The 19,912-nt window shown below is 38.2% G+C and overlaps 1 protein-coding gene across 1 annotated transcript in view; it reads right to left on the bottom strand.

Annotated features, from left to right (window-relative positions):
• Positions 1-19,912, bottom strand: part of LOC126092704 (putative inorganic phosphate cotransporter) — a 173,919-nt gene that overhangs the window by 30,042 nt on the left and 123,965 nt on the right. Inside the window, exons 4-8 of the mRNA XM_049908430.1 lie at positions 15,457-15,544; positions 10,392-10,615; positions 3,923-4,072; positions 3,708-3,840; positions 977-1,221 (exon numbers count right to left, since the gene is read on the bottom strand). Coding sequence (XP_049764387.1) covers positions 977-1,221; positions 3,708-3,840; positions 3,923-4,072; positions 10,392-10,615; positions 15,457-15,544 — 840 coding nt within the window. The remainder of the gene's footprint in view (positions 1-976; positions 1,222-3,707; positions 3,841-3,922; positions 4,073-10,391; positions 10,616-15,456; positions 15,545-19,912) is intronic.

Here is a 19,912-nt window from a genome sequence, read left to right on the forward strand (position 1 = left end):
TAGATCATTGCAACAGTAAATTCTTACCTTAAAGTTTTATAAATTAATACATATCTACTGAAATCATAAAATTCCTTTTGTCTGTCTATAAATACTGCCTCTTCCCCAAAAATCAGCAATCCCAGCTTGACAGTCATAGTGCCAACATCATATAGTACCTCACACTGTAATTTATTTGTGCCTCTCTATGAGTCTGCACAAGTAACTACCTGGATAACATCTTGATGAAAGTTTGTGGCTTGCATTATGGAAAATGTATCAAAGCTTGCAAGCAATCACTAGCTAAATTATCTGTGAGAGTTGGCGACCACTCAGGTCCCATTATGTAGCAAAATGTTTGAAAGTCAGTCTGCTGTCAGAACTGTTTAAAACTAACATCTGTGTGTTATTCAGTATCTTTCTGAAGTTTTTTAGTTGATATTAACAAGGACTGTGTGTGTTAGTATGAACCTTACAGATGTATTATTGACTTGTGCCACACTAAATGTCTGTAGAACAGAGAACTGTGCTTATCTGACTATGTTTCTGTGAAGTATGATAAGTGGAAGGATGAGTTTTATGATACATGTATCACCACTGACTGGTCATTAACAGTGTGGGCTAGTCTGGCTTTTATTTGATAAATGAATAGAAGAGTTAAGAAGCTGGTCGCTGTACAGAAGGTCAATTTAAATTTAATAAATGTGTGAACACATGAAAATAAGAACAGTGATGATGTGTCTGTTATTGACTAAAACCATTCAACAACTGAAAAAGTTTTTAGTTTTGAGGTGATGAGCATGTGGTGCTAGCAGAAGAAGAAGCTACAACCACACTAGTCCTTCACATATTGTTTTTGTTAGCTAGTTTTTATTCACGTGGATTACTACACAGCCATACGAGCAGTAGAAATTTTTCCCTGTTTAGTAATTTTTCACGTGCTTTTTACCATGTGTACAATGACTGAATCTGATTTGTTTTTAAGAGCTGCACTTACATCATTCTTCACAAACAATCCAACCATAAGAGGTCCTATGATAGACATGATGTTAGCTGCACAGTTGGTTATGCCCATCATAGTTCCAGCAAAATTTGGAGACAGATCGATGTGATTTATCTGGTAGCCTACATAGACACCAGCATTGATGCCAACAGCCATTGTGAGTAGAACAACTGCAGCAGTGGGATCTGACACACGAGTATAGCTCAGCACAACAAGAGCAATTCCAGGACCCCAGTGAGCTGTAAAATATTACATTAATTTGTCAAGCAATGGTAATAAAATTATAAAAATATTTGGAAATTTCATTTATTGAATAAGAAATACTTTTTTCACTATTTATTTGCAATTTATTTTAAATCTAGATCATTTCCAAAAAGTAAAACATTTTTCTGTTACAAAATGCTTAGCTCTATTAGAATAACTGTCGAATGAACCAATGTTACTGTGTTCTTAAATGATGTTTCACTTTGCTCTTTTAATGCTTTTATAATTGTGTATTGATATGATTCAAAAGTTGTTAAGTAAATAGCATAGTTACCTTCATAGTCACAGAATGTTTTGTTAGAATAACAGTCACAGGCTGCCTTCTTCTTTTTCTTTTGATTTTTGTAAAAACTGATACTTATGCAGGTTATCTATAAATTAGTTATAAAAAGTAGCCTTTAATTGTTAAAAGGGCAAAAAACTTACAGAAATATATGAACAGCACTGAATGGAGTATATTTTCAAGTTTTATCCCTACCTAACACTTTTAGTTGCTGATGTTTCCACAAGGTGGCATGCCCAATGATGGAGTTTAAAATGGTGCAGAGTGTGTGCAATGTTGTTTACAGTTTCATGAACCCAAATCTGCTACTACAGTTCAGAGACAATTCAGGACTAAATATCACATGCTACTACCTCAAAGACAAATTTTCATGAACTGATAGAGATAACAAAAGCAACTGCCACTTTACATGTAGGCTTGCTTTATAGGATTTGGCAGGAAACTGATTACAGATGGGACATTGTTACAAAAGGTAGCCACACCGAACATTTGCAAATAAAACTTGAAGACATACTGCATTCAGTTTTGTATCAAAATTTTTGGAAGTTATTTATATTTTTTACAGTTAAAGGTTACTTTTGTATATCTAATTTATAAACACCCAGTACTGTTGCAATATATACCATTATGTAAATTCCAGTTTCAGTTACATGAAGCATTCAGTATTGTCACATACCTTGTATCTCCATCTCAACCTTACAAAATCCTGTGCATGAAGCTCCTTCTTAAAGTATGTAATTATCTAGATTCAGTGATTAAAATCCTCAGACAGCAACATGACAAGTAACAATGAACACTGTCAATAGGATCCAATGGTACAAATATTGTAGCCTGGTAAATATAAACTACAGTAGATAAACAGCATATTCTTTCTATAAGAAGAAGCAGCAACAGATTGTTTCAAAGTAGTGACTTTTCTGACTGTCATGTTCATTTGTAGCGTGGGAAACTGAGAAAGGCAGTACAGTGGTTGAAGCAATGAATTTACATGAAGAAAGAGCGGGGTCTGAAGTCATGTATGAACACGTAGATTTAGGTTTCCCATGGAGTGTTCCCAGTGTGTCCCCCAAAAAGTGCCTGATTAATTTACCTTCTCATCATTGTCCAACCCATGACCATGATTGTCTCCAATGAGTTCATCACAGACAGGGCATTAAACTCTACTCTTCCTCCCTAATTCTTAATATATGGAAAATAGATGTCAATTTAATGGTAGTTAACTGTTGATTCAGCCAACATAATTACTTTATGCTCTGTAGATTCCAACAATATTCAGTGATGTGGAATGAGTCTATTTATACTAATGAAGGGGCTGTAACTGTTGAGAAAAAAATCAGTACACTGCCTTCACAAAACATCACCTCACTGCTAAGTAATGTTTGTGCTTAAACAGGCTATATTTAAAATACTGAATTTTATAGATAAGTAACTACTTTGAAATAAGCTACTGATTTCTCAGCTATAGTAAATAGCTACTGTCAGACTCATTGTCATAGCATTAGGTTACCCATGGTAATGATAATTGAGCTGTGTGACTGTGGATTAAATTATTGAAAAAATACAGCAAATAATGACTTTTTATGTAATATTATTTATGCCAAGAGATGTTTAGGATTTTCACCCATCTTCAATTGGTGTAATCTTCATGAATACTATGTCTTTGCTTGTTGCAGTTTGAACATTTCAGCTGCCTTTGTTCCTGAAACTTGCAGCTCCTCGTTTCAATTTATGTGCATATTACACAGTTTTAGCTCCAGTGATGCACAGGCGCAGTGCAGCATTCACCATGTGATGAATGCTGTACTGCATCAGTAAATCAGTGAATCTAAAAGGTAGTTACATGTAGAATAAGGACCTGTCAGGAAAATTTTGTAGGAAATAACTCATAATTATTATACTACTCATGAAAGGAAGGACAGGTGGAAGCAGTTAGAAATAACGTACCTTCAGAATAACTATCAGAGGTTAGAAAAGACTTAGAAAGTTAAAATTAATGAAGCATGCACACACACACACACACACACACACACACACACACACACACACACACACACAGAGAGAGAGAGAGAGAGAGAGAGAGAGAGAGAGAGAGAGAGAGAAAGAGAGAGAGAGAGAAAGTCAGTTTGTGTAATTAACTTTTTGACAGAAAAAAACATAACTATGATTATTGTACTGTACCGATGGAATTGAAGAGCTTTCTGAGTGTTCCTAAGGATAGACACTTCTTCCGCTCCAAGACATAAGATACCCCACTAAACACAAAGCTGAGTCCCCACATCACAAGATAGGGCAGAGCTGACAGCAAACTGTTCTGAAAAGATTTTTCATGATAGCCCAAGACTCACTTTTGAGAGAAGCAGTAATTGTGAAGTTCTCTTGTGATGTGAACTTACTGATTGGATGTTGAAAACCAGTACTCTATCCATATAAGTAGGCATCTGCGTCAATAAAGTCCAGAAGCCCCAGTTTTGTGTGCAGTGAGCTATTATGAGAGATATCATTGGTGGGGAAGTGAATATGGCCTTCCATGGTGTGGGCAGCTTCTGTAACCACATCAGAAATTTACAATATTAAGCTGAATGTGAGATCTCCATTCTGTTGTGATTCTGTTTATACTGCTGCAGTAGAGAGTCTGAAAACAATAGTAAACAGATAACAATCACCTGGACACAAATAAACAATAAAGGCTGCTATGAAAATAAGAGTGAAACAATATTAGAAGTAGTGATATAAAGGGTACTAAATATTAAATAAAAAATAAAAGCAAATAAGAAATATGAAATCTGTGGAGAAATAGAACTAAGATACTGAAAGAAGGAAAATCTGTGTTATTTCTTTATCATTTCAACAGATTTTTCAGAAATTAAAATATCATTTATTATTTTTCGTGGCTACATACCTGAAGGAAGTATGTGCAAACTAAATCATCTAAATCATAGTTTTTTGTATGTTCATTGTTTCTCTGCCAACTGCACTTCTAAATTTTGCAGTGGCATCTACATTGTTTTCATTGATCAGTACTGTTGCATTTACCACACCATATTCCCAACCTAAACTGGATCCACTAGCACCTTTCTGCAACTCGTCTGTTATTTTAAGTTTATTGGAAACACTATGAACAATGTGCTTCTGTTTAGTCTCCTTTGTGAAGAACACAATAACAGCATTGTTGATTAAATGAAAATTATACACAAACATGAAAAATATACAAACAGACAGAGGGACTGGTCAGTACATACCTTAGGTCAGTACCACTGACAGCTATAAAAAAAATCCAACAAAAGTAAATAAAAAACATAGCTTTTAGAAACTTATTCTTCGTTAGGGAGTAGATAACAGGGAAGAAATAGAAAGAAAGAAAAGTTGATTTATGTCACTCAGAATATGTATTATGAGGTGACAATGGGTAAGTAAGCAAAGATGAAATAAAGAGTGTCAAAGGGAAGTCGAGGATAGCACATCGTAAGTACTGTGCCAGTTTCAAAGCAAAGATAGCTCTAATAATATTAAGTAAGAAGAGAAAGATACCTATGTAGAAGGACATACAGTGACCACATGTCAGTTGATAAATGGTGTGTTGGTTCACATGTGCCTCTGCCTTAAATGATATATGTTTTGCCAGTGGTGGTTATGGGGGGATCCAGGTGGCAGGTTTTGCAGTGGTGTCAGTTACAGTGGTAGGTACCTGCAGTTAGGGAAGATGGTTAGGGAATACTATAAGATTCGATAAGGATGTGGTCAGGCTGGTTCTGGATTTTTGGTAATATGAAGAAGGTATAGGTGTATGGTTCAGGTGGAGTGTGTAGATCTATGGAGGCAGTTGTCAGACCTTGTGAGAGGTATAAGGGTTTTGGGATTTTCTCTACCTCAGCCTGGATGGAGGGAATCGGGTCACATGGAACAGTTCTGTAGGTTGAGTTTTCTCTCTATACAAATATCATACAAATCATGGTCTCTCTCTGACTTTGAGCACTACCTCTTCCAACACCTACCCGAATGCCTTCTGATAACCTCATTTCTTACGACACTTACTAACTTCATCCTCACCCTTAAGTACTTCATTTTTGAGGATCAGACCCACAAACAAATTTGGAGGACAGCTATGAGAACCAGGATGGTGCCACCCTGTGCCAACCTTTTTATGGGCCACATTGAAGAGGCATTCCTTACGACCCAGCTGTTGCATCCCCTGGCTTGATATACACTCCTGGAAATGGAAAAAAGAACACATTGACACCGGTGTGTCAGACCCACCATACTTGCTCCGGACACTGCGAGAGGGCTGTACAAGCAATGATCACACGCACGGCACAGCGGACACACCAGGAACCGCGGTGTTGGCCGTCGAATGGCGCTAGCTGCGCAGCATTTGTGCACCGCCGCCGTCAGTGTCAGCCAGTTTGCCGTGGCATACGGAGCTCCATCGCAGTCTTTAACACTGGTAGCATGCCGCGACAGCGTGGACGTGAACCGTATGTGCAGTTGACGGACTTTGAGCGAGAGCGTATCGTGGGCATGCGGGAGGCCGGGTGGACGTACCGCCGAATTGCTCAACACGTGGGGCGTGAGGTCTCCACAGTACATCGATGTTGTCGCTAGTGGTCGGCGGAAGGTGCACGTGCCCATCGACCTGGGACCGGACCGCAGCGACGCACGGATGCACGCCAAGACCGTAGGATCCTACGCAGTGCCGTAGGGGACCGCACCACCACTTCCCAGCAAATTAGGGACACTGTTGCTCCTGGGGTATCGGCGAGGACCATTCGCAACCATCTCCATGAAGCTGGGCTACGGTCCTGCACACCGTTAGGCCGTCTTCCGCTCACGCCCCAACATCATGCAGCCCGCCTCCAGTGGTGTCGCGACAGGCGTGAATGGAGGGACGAATGGAGACGTGTCGTCTTCAGCGATGAGAGTCGCTTCTGCCTTGGTGCCAATGATGGTCGTATGCGTGTTTGGCGCTGTGCAGGTGAGCGCCACAATCAGGACTGCATACGACCGAGGCACACAGGGCCAACACCCGGCATCATGGTGTGGGGAGCGATCTCCTACACTGGCCGTACACCGCTGGTGATCGTCGAGGGGACACTGAATAGTGCACGGTACATCCAAACCATCATCGAACCCATCGTTCTACCATTCCTAGACCGGCAAGGGAACTTGCTGTTCCAACAGGACAATGCACGTCCGCATGTATCCCGTGCCACCCAACGTGCTCTAGAAGATGTAAGTCAACTACCCTGGCCAGCAAGATCTCCGGATCTGTCCCCCATTGAGCATGTTTGGGACTGGATGAAGCGTCGTCTCACGCGGTCGGCACGTCCAGCACGAACGCTGCTCCAACTGAGGCGCCAGGTGGAAATGGCATGGCAAGCCGTTCCACAGGACTACATCCAGTATCTCTACGATCATCTCCATGGGAGAATAGCAGCCTGCATTGCTGCGAAAGGTGGATATACACTGTACTAGTGCCGACATTGTGCATGCTCTGTTGCCTGTGTCTATGTGCCTGTGGTTCTGTCAGTGTGATCATGTGATGTATCTGACCCCAGGAATGTGTCAATAAAGTTTCCCCTTCCTGGGACAATGAATTCACGGTGTTCTTATTTCAATTTCCAGGAGTGTAGATTTACTGGTGACATATTTGTGGTTTGGGTTCATGGTGAAGAAAACTTCATTAACTTCCTTCAAAATCTCAACTCCTTTTCTAACCTTAATTTCACATGGTCCTTCTCCATAACCCAGGATCCCTTCTTGGATGTTGACTTTCTCATTGAGGCTCACATCCAATCCCTTGTGCATATTAAACCCTACAAACAAACAACAGTTGCTCCACTTTGACAGCTACTATCATTTCCACATCAAATGCTCCCTTTTCTACAGCCTAGGTATCTGTGGTAAACTTATCTGTTCCAGTTATGAATCCCTCAAAAGCTACACCAATAACCTTTGTAATGCCTTCCTCTCTGACAATTACCCTACAGGTCTTGTCCATAAGCAGATCTCCTGAGAAGTCCATTCCTCTCCTTCTGGCAACTATTTTCCTACCTCCAGGCCAGACAGAAGCATCCCTTTCATCACCCAGTACCAACCTAGCCTTGAATGCCTCAACACATTGCTCTGCCAGAGCTATAACTTTCTCAAGTTGGGCCTGAAATGAGATTATCCTTGCATAATATCCTCCTCACACAACCCACATGGCCTTTCGTAGTCCTCCTAACCTCTGCTACAGCCTTGTCAAAGTGTATGACATTCCCAAACCATCTCCCCTACCTAAAGGTAGGTACCCACTGCAAAACCTGTCCCTTGCATCCCCCCACAACCACCTACTCCAACCCCACTATTGACAAAACATGCACAATTTAAGGCAGGGTCACATGTGGAACAAAGATGGGAACTTGCTCTCCAACATATCCTTTCATATTGCCACTCCCTGGACTCAACCTAAATTAACCTACTCTATCCTCCTCTTCAGTCATTTACTCATTTATTTACTTTTGTTTTTCATCTAATCATTTTTCATCTTTTTCCATTAGTTATTTAATTTATCTCACTATCTTTCTCTTCTTACTTACTATCACTCATCTATCTTCTGTGCTTTGAAGTTGGCACATTATTTATGATGCACTATCTTTGACTTCCCTCTCACTACCCTTTACTCCACCTTTGGATACCTTCCCCTTGCTACCTTAAAACCTAGGTTCCGAGTGACCTTACACACACTTTCCCTTCTTTCCCTTTCTTCCCTCCCTCCTCTCCAATGAAGGAACAAGTTTCTGAAAGATAGATTTTTTTAATTTATTTTTGTTGGCTTTTTTGTGTGACTGTTGGCTGTACTGAATCTCTCATAGGCATAGATTCAGGTGTAAACATAGAAGAGCAATACTGATTGGTGGCATGGAATGGGAAACAGTTGAACTACCAGCTGCATGGAGTGCATACAAATTTGAATTTGCTGACTGGAACTCTTTCAGTTAACTGATGTTTCAGCAGATCAGAGTTTGGATAATTGATGCTCTGCTGATGTGATATTAAAACAGGGATTGTGTGCACATACATTATCTAAGACTATAATTAATTGTTTTGGGAAATGCATAGTACAGTACTGTACAGTAATGTATTTTTTTACAAGGGTAGTTTGTAAAGTTCTTGGAATGATATAGAAAAAAAGACATACCTCAGTGAAATCTCAGTTGTAGTCTTCCTAGACACTAATTCATGTTCTTGGAATGCAATGGAAAGACACAACTTACCTCAGTGAAACCTCCACTGTAGTCTCCCTGTACACTAGTTCAAGTTGTCCAATGCCTTGATCCCATCTCAAAAATTAGATTCCTCCAGGCCTGTAAAAAACCCTTCAACTTCAGTTTTCAGTCATTTGTTTGAAGAGCATGTGCATCCACTGAGGATAATTTTGAGCCTTGGAAAGAAATGGAAGTCTGGTGGAGCGAAACCAGGTGAATAAAATGGGCATGGCAACAATTTTTCTTAGTTAATGTATTTTTGCTATGGCAATGATCCTTGTGTGCAGGCAAACATTGTCTTAATGGAAGGTGACTTGCTTCCTTGACAAATAGGGTCTTTTTTATATCTATTATTGTAGTTGGTACAGGAAATTAGCTTAGTACTCAGTCTTAATTGTTTGACCAGTGAGAAGATAATCAATCAGGAGAATCCTTTTTGCATCCCAGAAAACCAACACCTTGACCTTTCCGGCTGACTGTATTAACTTTATTTTCTTTGGTGCTGATGAATCAACATGGTTCCACCACTTTGACTAATATTTTGTCTTTGGGGTGTAGTAGTGGATCAGAGTTGCATGCTTGATCTCGAACCAACCCAAGAGATGTTGTTAGTTGCTCTGAAAATCGATCAAACATTCTGATGTGTTTCTGACATTGTATTAAGACTTGCAGCACCCACCTAGTAGATAATTTTCTCATATCCAATTCCACAGTTGAAATGTGGTATGCTCATTCCCATGACATCCCTACAGCTTCATAAATTTCTCACACTTTCAGTCAGTGATCCTCCATGACCATTTTGTGCACTTTTGCTATGATCTCTTGAGTAGTGGCAGGTCTTGGCTGATCACTAAGCAGATCATCATCTAAGCTATCCTGACCAAATTTAAACTCATTTGTTTACTTGGCAACAGTTGAATATGAAAGCGCAGAGCCCCAAGTGTTTTCTAAAAATTGTCATGAATTTTCTTATCTTTTATATCTTTCTTTATGAAATACTTAATCACTGCTTGAGTCTTGATGTCCACATCACAGACCTCTACCAGAGCACGGATGCGTCATGTATTTACTCATAAAGGCTGACATATTATTACATGGTAATCCCTTTGTGCTAGTGCTGACTTCTGGTAGTGATTCCGTGAACTTTTCAAACTGCCCTCATATTTTTAAAACCAGTTTTGATCCTCAATGGCCATCTAGCTAAGAAGGAAAGCAATAAAGACTACATTTGTCATATATAATTCCATGTAAGACGAACTACTTGAGTTCAATTAAACTAATATAGCACAGCAAAAGGAACAAAATTTTCAGAAATAAAGCACTGTGACCCATTCAGTGGCAGAGGAGCTATCCCCCTCCCATTGAATCGACCACAGCATTTCACTTTTCAAAATTTTGTTTGTTTTTATGTACACTATAAATTTGACTGTACTTAAGTATTTCCTCTTATGTGGAATTATGCATGACATGTGAAGTCTTTATTGTTTTCTTTTTTACCTGCACAATGGTCAAGGATTGAAATCAGTTGTAATAAGCACTGTGGTATGCATTTCTCAAAATATATTTCTGCTGCTGAGTGTCACCTGAACAAAAATGTGTAATTAAGTTATTGGCTTACCTCTTTACCATGAGCAGTTTGTGCTAATGATTTTTCAATATAAATTCTCTCCACTCTGGAAATGTATTTGTGCTTTGCAGGAGTGTCTGCTCCCAAAATAAAATACAATAGTGACCATGCCACTGCCACTCCACCAAATACATAGAAAATGGATGGCCAGCCCATATTGCTATTAGCTAAGAGGCCAGACACAGGCATTGCAATCACTGTTCCCAGTTGAGATCCTATGTGAAAAGAAGCAGCCAATTAAATTATATATAATGCTATTAAGCTATACAGTTAAACATGAGAGTCATAGGAAAGATTTGGTAGGAAACACAATTTAGAATTTGTAGTATTTTCCTCAGCATCCTCTGATGTAAAAGGTTCCCAAATTGTACTTGTCTGGTTAATTTATATTTATTTATTTACACTGAAGTGCCAAAGAAACTGGTATAGGTATGCATATCCTAGTACAGAGATACGTAAACAGGCAGAATACAGTGCTGTGGTCAGCAACACCTATATAAGGCAATAGGTGTCTGGCACAGTTGTTAGATTGGTAACTGCTGCTACAATGGCAGGTTATCAAGATTTAAGTGAGTTTGAGAATGGTGTTATAGTTGATGCGTGAGCGATGGGACACAGTATCTCTGAGGTAGTGATGACATGGGGATTTTCCAATATGACCATTCCACAAATGTACTGTGAATACCAGGAATCTAGTAAAACATCAAATCTCTGACATCGCTGCAACTGGGAAAAGATCCTGCAATAACAGGACTAACAACAACTGAAGAGAATCATTCAGTGTGACAGAAGTGCAACCCTTCCACAAATTGCTGTATATTTAAATGCTGGGCCATCAGCAAATGTCAGTGTGTGAACCATTCAATGAAACATCATTGATGTGGGCTTTTGGAGCCAAAGTCCTACTCGTGTACCCTTGATTACTGCATGGCACAAAGCTTTACACCTCACCTGGACCTGTCAGCACTGACATTGGACTCTTGATGACTGGAAACATGGCCGGATGAGTCTTGTTTCAAATTGTGTTGAGTTTATGGATGTGTACGAGCATGGAGACAATCTCATGAATCTATGGACCCTGCATGTCAGCAAGGGGAGTGTTCAAGCTGTTGAAGGTTCTGTAACGGTGTGGGGCATGTGCAGTTGGAGTGATCTGAGACCCATGATACATAAAGATATGACTCTGACAGGTGACACATGCGTAGGCACTCTGTCTGATCACCTGCATCCATTCATGTCCATTGTGCATACCAACAGACTTGGGAAATTTCAGCAAGACAATGTACCTCCCCACATGTCCAGAATTGCTACAGAGTGGCTCCAGGAACAATTTTCTAAATTTAAACACACCCACTGGCCACAAAACTCCCCAGACATGAAAATTATTGAGCATATCTGGGACACCTTGCAACGTGCTGTTCAGAAGAGACCTCCACCCCCTTGTACTCTTACAGATTTATGGACAGCCCTGCAGGATTCCTGATGTCAAATCCTTCTAGCACTACTTAAGACATTAGTTGAGCCCATGCCATGCCATGTTGCAGCACTTCTACATGTTCGTGGGGTCCCTACATGCTATCAAATAGGAGTACCTGTTTCTTTGGCTCTTCAGTATATTATTAGTCTGCGGACAGTTTTCAGGCTAAGTAAGACAATTTCCACAACTGCATCCATATATTGTTAGTAAACAACAAAAAGCTTCTATTATTTCTTCAATGCTTGAATATTATTTGACATATCTGAGACAGTAAAATCAGTTAGTTTAATGGATACATACAGGTGAAAAGACACTTTTCAAATAACATGTGAATTTACAGTTAAACATCTCAAAGCTGCTACATGAAGACTCTTCAGAATCACAGGAAATGAAGCTATTACATTAAACCTAAATTTTAAGATCAGTTTCAGTGTGGCTCAATGGCACAAAGAGAAAGTATCCAACTACATGTTCAAAAATCTGGAGATCAGTCCTCTGTTAGTCTTGGATTTTTGCTTGCTTCACCTTTGGCAATGAGTTGTTAATATGTGAAATGCCAAACTGCTCTATGGTTCAGGGTCTCAGAAAGTCAAGAGAACAGGAACATACCTAATAAAGCACAAAATCAAACTAACCTTCAGATTGAAGACAGCTTTAGTTTACTTGCACGCATGATGTGATTTTCTTGTCCTAACATTATAGTAAGGCATTTCATTTTAGCAACAGCATATCATCTCAGTCTCTCTCTCTCTCTCTCTCTCTCTCTCTCTCTCTCTCTCTCTCTCTCTCTCTTTCTCTCTCTCTGTCTCCCTTTCTCTTTTATTAAATTTCAACTGTCTAATGCCATATTGTAGTCTGTTAAGGAAAGTTAGTTCACTATTTAGATATCTATTCAGTTACTTTTGTATTTCGTTCAGTTTTTTATGTATTTATTCATTCTTCCAGGGATCATATTCAGAATGATATATGATTTGTCACCATAAGACAATGAAAATAAATATCTCCAATATACATACACACAAAATAAACATATATGTTTATGAGTAAACAACACTGCTCAAGTAAAACATTACCTGTGTAGAAACTGATTGTTTGCTTGGACTGCTGTAATATTCATGTTTAATTATTTTGAATGTTAGTTTCAGTATGATCACCAATAGAGAGAATGTATGTTGAATGTAATAAAACTTAGTTGAGTCAAAACTTGTATCAGGATACATCATTGTCCACATGGACCATTCCCAAATTCTCATTTGATGCTCCATATTGTGCTGTAAATTGTTTGTTGACCATTCAGGAGGCTGGATTGTTGTTATTGAATTTATATTTGGCTCACACAAAAGCGCATGACTGGCCCCTAGTCCAAAATTTGAGCTAATGAATGTAGTAAATGGTTGTGTGCCTGCCCACTGGTAGTTGTACCAGAGACATAGCTATTGGTTGCTCTCACCACAGTGTCATCAGCTGTTAGCATGTAATGCTGCACCACGTTACTTTAGCCAAAGTGCATGTAGTGCTGTGTAGTTAACATATAGGTGAATATAAACAATTTTTTCTGAGGTAATCTGTGTCCCAGGAGTAATCGTTCAGAATCAAATAACTCTACATAATGACTCCCGCAATGCTATGAGTGAATACTAAAGCTGTACCACCTGATGATGCATCATTATGTGAACTGAAACTGGTAATGAGAAATAAAAATTCTACCAACGCAAAAAGTGACTATTTGTAGTCATTACTCAAAACCTTAGTTCATGACAATCACAGCGTTTGCCCTACATAATGGATAAAGACCTTCTATTCTTACTGTCATTTTTATTAGTTCTTTTAATTTCCTCAACTGACATTTTCTATATTTGTTTCCATTTACTTTTCATTTTTATCCAAACTTTATGGTTAAACTGTCTAGAACTGTTCATGCTAATAGCAATAATCATTCAGTAACTGACATGTATTGCAATACTGCTGTTCCACATATGAAACTCAGTTTTTACTTTCAAGCAGTTCGGACTACTGTGTTTTGCTACAACCTACATCTAGAGCAATACTCTATGGAACATTATGAATGTGTGCAGGAGAGTATTTCCCACTTACCACATATTAAGATGTTTTTCTTTCCATTTGCAAATGGAATGTGGGAAAAATGGCTGCTTCACTGCCACTGTGCATACTGTAATAATTTTAATCTCATCATCAAGGTTCCTACAGGAACAATATGTAAGGGGCTGTAGTACAAGTGCTGTCTATATGACACCTTGTGGGAAAAACCTTTGGTAACAGTCCACAGACAGAAAGCCTGGCTCAGCTGATTGAAGTAGGCTGTTTGCAACACAAAAGTAATCTTCTGAGATATCACTTTATTTCTGGTCTTTCCATGAGCTCTCCTGCATAGACATGATGTTTAAATGCAACTATTTGAGGACTTCAACAAATGCTAACTGTCTTAGACAGCTTGTAATGCATTACATGATCACATTCTTTAATGAAGTACCTGATACTGGGTGTATGTTTTGTATTTACATCATTTTTCTCACAGAATATGTTTCATTGAGCTACAGTGAGCTGCAGTTAAATACACTCAGAATATTTTATATTTATTGTCTGTTAATTTCAGGTTAGTTTTCATAACTCATTGTGTTTCAGTAATAGGTGGTTGTCAATAGAAGAAATGCATTGTTTCAATAGCCTTTCATTTAATTTTTTATTTTAAATTTCTGCAATATACGCAGAAATGTAAAAAATGACATAAAATTACTGTGAAAAATATAGTACTAAATTTTGAATGGATTTGTATGTAAATCATCAGCATGGAATATTACAAGTGTAACTTCACAGACCTTTATATAATTCATCAGTTATTTTTGAATATCGTTTTTTCGAATATTAAGACTGAAGTTAACTCACAGAAATATCTTTCAGTAGTGAAAGGGGACTGGTCGATTGGCCTCTTCAGTTTGATACCAGTGTCTGTGTTTAGTTACCCAGACTTTGATTAATAAGGCCAGATTCCATGCATCAATTTTATTTTTGAAAGTAGAAACAATTTTTTTCACTAAAACAAATCTTGCATTGTCTCAGTCCAATAAAATGTTACTAAGATGAGAAGAGAAATAGAGTGAAAATTTTAATTTGAGCTGTCATTAATTTCCAGAATGGTCCTGAGCTTGAGTCTCGCTCTGGCACACAGTTTTAATGTGTCAGGAAGTTTCATATCGGCGTACACTCCACTGCAGAGTGAAAATCTCATTCTGGAAACATCACCTAGGCTGTGACTAAGCCATGTTTCTGCAATATCCTTTCTTCCAGGAGTGCTAGTTCCGCAAGGTGGCAGAAGAGCTTCTGTGAAGTTTGGAAGGTAGGAGACGAGGTACTGGCAGAATTGAAGCTGTGAGGACGGATCGTGAGTCATGCTTGGGTAGCTCAGCTGGTAGAGCACTTGCCTGCAAAAGGCAAAGGTTCCAAGTTCGAGTCTCGGTCTGGCACACAGTTTTAATGTGTCAGGAAATTTCAAGTGTCATTAATTTGTTCATACAGACTTTTCTGCAATCTTTGTCCCAACAACAAATGAAAAATATTTACCAGCATATACAACTGTTGCCGAGCGACCATTCTCATCTGGTGGAACCCACCTAGCCAGCAGTGCATGGACAGATGGGTAGATGCAACCCTGTAATTGGAGAAAAGAAACGGGATTACTTTTAATTAAATATCTAGAGAATTTCCATTATTATATTTCATAATTTTCATCAATAGATAAAGACAAAACAACACTGTTACATGTTTTCCTGTAAAACTGTTATACTTACAGAGCTTTAATATCAACATTGATATAGACTCTGTGAGGTTTCAGAAATTACAGAAATAGATGCAGCTAACAGGAAATATTTATTACTGAAAATTATGCAAACGTCATTTGATATTGATCATACTTCACCCAAATTATTTAAGACACTTCCTAACATTAGTTTCTTGCCTGTGAATGTTTCTATATGAAATGAAAAGTAAGAAGTAGAATAGGAATTCGATCACATCAACTCAAACCTTTTAAGAATGTATTGTATATGAAAAGAAACACGGGCAAAACTGGTAACAAAACTTTAAGTACTGATGATTACAGAGGTGTCTTAATCCACGTGGGCACAAATCCGCAGTAACAGTGAGGAAGAAATTGTGAATGAAACACGGAATCTGATTAGATCGGCAAAAACTGTAGCCTATACCCAATATCCAGGCTGGTAATTAATGGAATTATTCAGCGAAGATCGGTAAGTGATACTTACATCAACAGGACAAATACTGGCATTAGGGAACAGTGCAACAGACTAGTGTCTGGGAAAAGATGGCCTGCACTTCAATAGATTAGGCTCTGTGAAACTTAGTAAAATGTTCATAGACATGTGCAAAATCCTAAGAAGCAAGGGAAACTAATTCATTCTGATAGGGGTGACAAAGGAAAAACCCAAACCGAAAATAAAAAATTTAGGTAGCGAACAAAGGATGCACGTGAAATAACCAAAAACAAAAATGATCTGTTGATGCACTGTAATATAAATGGCTTAGGGGCAGAACTACCAAATCGTAAATACTCAAAAATCGACAAACTAAAAATTCTGCTTTCAGAATATTTAAAAATTAAAATAATCTGCCTAAACGAACACTGGTTAACCAAAGTTAGTATAAAAGTATTAAATACCGGTAGTATTAATAATTTTAAGGTAGCTACTAGCTTTTGTAGAATAAGCAAATCTCGTGGAGGCTCCTGCATTCTTATCAATTCCACTGTAAGTTATACAGTAAGAGATAGTTTTAATTATTTAAACGAAGAAAGCGTGTTTGAAAGTTGCTCTGTAGAAATAAGTGATCTGAACACACTGGTTATAGCAATCTACAGAATTCCTGGATTTGCGGTAACAAAAGTGTCCTTAGCCACATTCGAATGCCTCCTAAAAAAACTCCAGAAAGAAAGTAAGAAAAAAGTTGTTGTAGCAGCAGACTTCAACTTAAATGTCTTAGTTGAAAGCAATGATTCCACAAAATTTCGTGACTTAATGCAGAAGTCTGGTTTCAAGCTAAACTTTTCTGAAGGCACTAGGGAAAACAGCAGATCAGTGATTTGCATTGATAATATTATTACTAGCTTCAAATTTGACAGTGGAAATAAGCACAAATACTGCTTAGGCTTTGGTGTTTCAGATCACTCAGCTCTGTTTATTGAGCTCCCAAAAGCAAATAACCTAAAGCCTCCAGAAGTGTATGTAAAAAGGGATCTCAGTAAAAGTAAAATTGATTTATTCCACAGTAAATTAAATGTAATAAGCTGGCTTGTAGATGACAATAGTTCAAACTCGATAAACTATGACAAATTCTTAAATTGTTTCTTATAGGTATCTAATGAATCATTTCCTCGTAGATATAAGCAAAAGAAAGTAAATGATAAACTCAAATAGATTACAACAGGAATAAAAATTTCTAGTGCCAGAAAGAGACAGTTCCACAATGAGTTAAAATCAAACAGAAATCTGGATTTTGTTACTTATGTCAAACAGTATAAAGCTTTATTTACGAAAGTTGTAGTGGCAGCTAAAAAAATGGCAAACAATAAATTCATACGAGAACACAGAAATAAGACAAAAGCAGTGTGGTGAGTTGTTCAGTATGAGTTAGGAGCCAAAGTAAAAATTCATGAGATATTGAAAATTAGACATGATAATGAAATTACAGTAAACCTTGTTCAGATGTCAAGTTGTTTCAATGAATTCTTCCTAAATGTAGTAAGATCATATGTGGATATGACATTCTATCAAGGCATCACAAATCTGGAAAACAGCCAGAACATATCTTTTAAACAATTTGAAAAAATCACCCAAAGGGATGTGGAAAAGGAAATATTCTCTCTAAAAAACAAAACCTCACATGGGTGGGATGAAATAACAACATCTCTAATCAAGTGTGTGTCCAATATTTCTCAACCACTGTATTATTATAAATCAATCTTTTGAATAGGGATACTTTACAAATGTATTGAAATATTCTGAGATCAAACCTCTATTCACGAAAGGATCGACAGAAGATATGGGGAATTACTGCCTTATCTCTCTCTTGCCGGTCTTCTCTAAAGTGTTTGAAAAGATTGCAGCAAAACAAATTAATAAATTTCTTACTGTAAATAATATAATTTTTAAAAACCAGTTCGGATTCCAACAGGGTAAAAGCACTGTGAATGCTAGAAATGAATTTATCCAAAAAATTTGCTCCAAATTAGATAAGGGTAGAAAGGTCACAGGAATATTCTGTGATCTAACTAAAGCTTTCGATTCAGTGAACCACGCATTACTCCTCCACAAACTACAGATGTATGGAATCGGGGACACTGCTTTAAAATGGTTTAGCTCTTACCTGAAAGGTAGGAAACAAAGAGTAATTTTGACTTCAAATGGAGCCAATTATTACTCAGACTGGAAAACAGTTCCCCAAGGAACTCGGTCGGGCACACAGTTTTAATCTGCCAGGAAGTTTCATATCAGCGCACACTCCGCTGCAGAGTGAAAATCTCATTCATTCCAGTTCCCCAAGGAGTCCCACAAGGTTTGACATTGCGTGCCTGTCTGCTTCTTTTTTACATAAATGAGCTACCACTTGCCATTGATGTTCATTCAGTCTTATTTGCTGATGATACATCAATTCTAATTGAAAATGAGGTATCTGAAAGTATTCCAGAAAAAGCCAAAAATACTTTAGAAAAATTCTAATCTTGGTTCTATCAAAATGGACTAAAACTGTTGTTATTTGTTGTTGTTGTGGTCTTCAGGGCTACTCTATTCTGTGCCAGCTTCTTCATCTCCCAGTATTTACTGCAACCTACATCCTTCTGAATCTGCTTAGTGTATTCATCTCCTGGTCTTCCTCTACAACTTTTACCCTCCACGCTGCCCTCCAGTAATAAATTTGTGATCCCTTGATGCCTCAGAACATGTCCTACCAACCGGTCCCTTCTTCTTGTCAAGTTGTGCCACAAACTTCTCTTCTCCCAAATTGTATTCAATACCTCCTCATTAGTTATGTGATCTACCCATCTAATCTTCAGCATTCTTCTGTAACACCACATTTCAAAAGCTTCTATTCTCTTCTTGTCCAAACTATTTATTGTCCACGTTTCACTTCCACACATTGTCACACGCTATACAAATACTTTCAGAAACGACTTCCTGACACTTAACTCTATACTCGATGTTAACAAATTTCTCTTCTTCACAAACGCTTTCCTTGCCATTGCCAGTCTACATTTTATATCCTCTCTACTTCAACCATCATAAGTTATTTTGCTCCCCAAATAGCAAAACTCCTTTACTACTTTAAGTGTCTCATTTCCTAAACTAATTCCCTCAGCATCACCCGACTTAATTCGACTACATTCCATTATCCTCGTTTTGCTTTTGTCGATGTTCATCTTATATCCTCCTTTCAACACACTGTCCATTCCGTTCAACTGCTCTTCCATGTCCTTTGCAGTCTCTGACAGAATTACAATGTCATCGGCGAACCTCAAAGTTTTTATTTCTTCTCCATGGATTTTAATACCTATCCAGAATTTTTCTTTTGTTTCCTTTACTACTTGCTCAATATACAGATTGAATAACATTGGGGAGAGGCTACAAACCCATCTCACTCCCTTCCCGACCATTGCTTCCCTTTCATGCCCCTTGACTCTTATAACTGCCATCTGGTTTCTGTATAAATTGTAAATAGCCTTTCGCTCCCTGTATTTTATCCCTGCCACCTTTAAAATTTGAAAGAGAGTATTCCAGTCAATATTGTCAAAAGCATTCTCTAAAATCTTCCTTCTAAGATAAGTCGTAAGGTCAGTATTGCCTCACATGTTCCAACATTTCTATGGAATCTAAACTGATCTTCCCCGAGGTCGGCTTCTACCAGTTTTTCCATTTGTCTGTAAAGAATTCGCATTAGTATTTTGCAGCCGTGACTCATTAAACTGATTGTTCGGTAATTTTCACATCTGTCAACACCTGCTTTCTTT

The sequence above is a fragment of the Schistocerca cancellata genome, chromosome 1 (assembly GCF_023864275.1).
Source record: "Schistocerca cancellata isolate TAMUIC-IGC-003103 chromosome 1, iqSchCanc2.1, whole genome shotgun sequence".
NCBI lineage: Eukaryota > Metazoa > Arthropoda > Insecta > Orthoptera > Acrididae > Schistocerca > Schistocerca cancellata.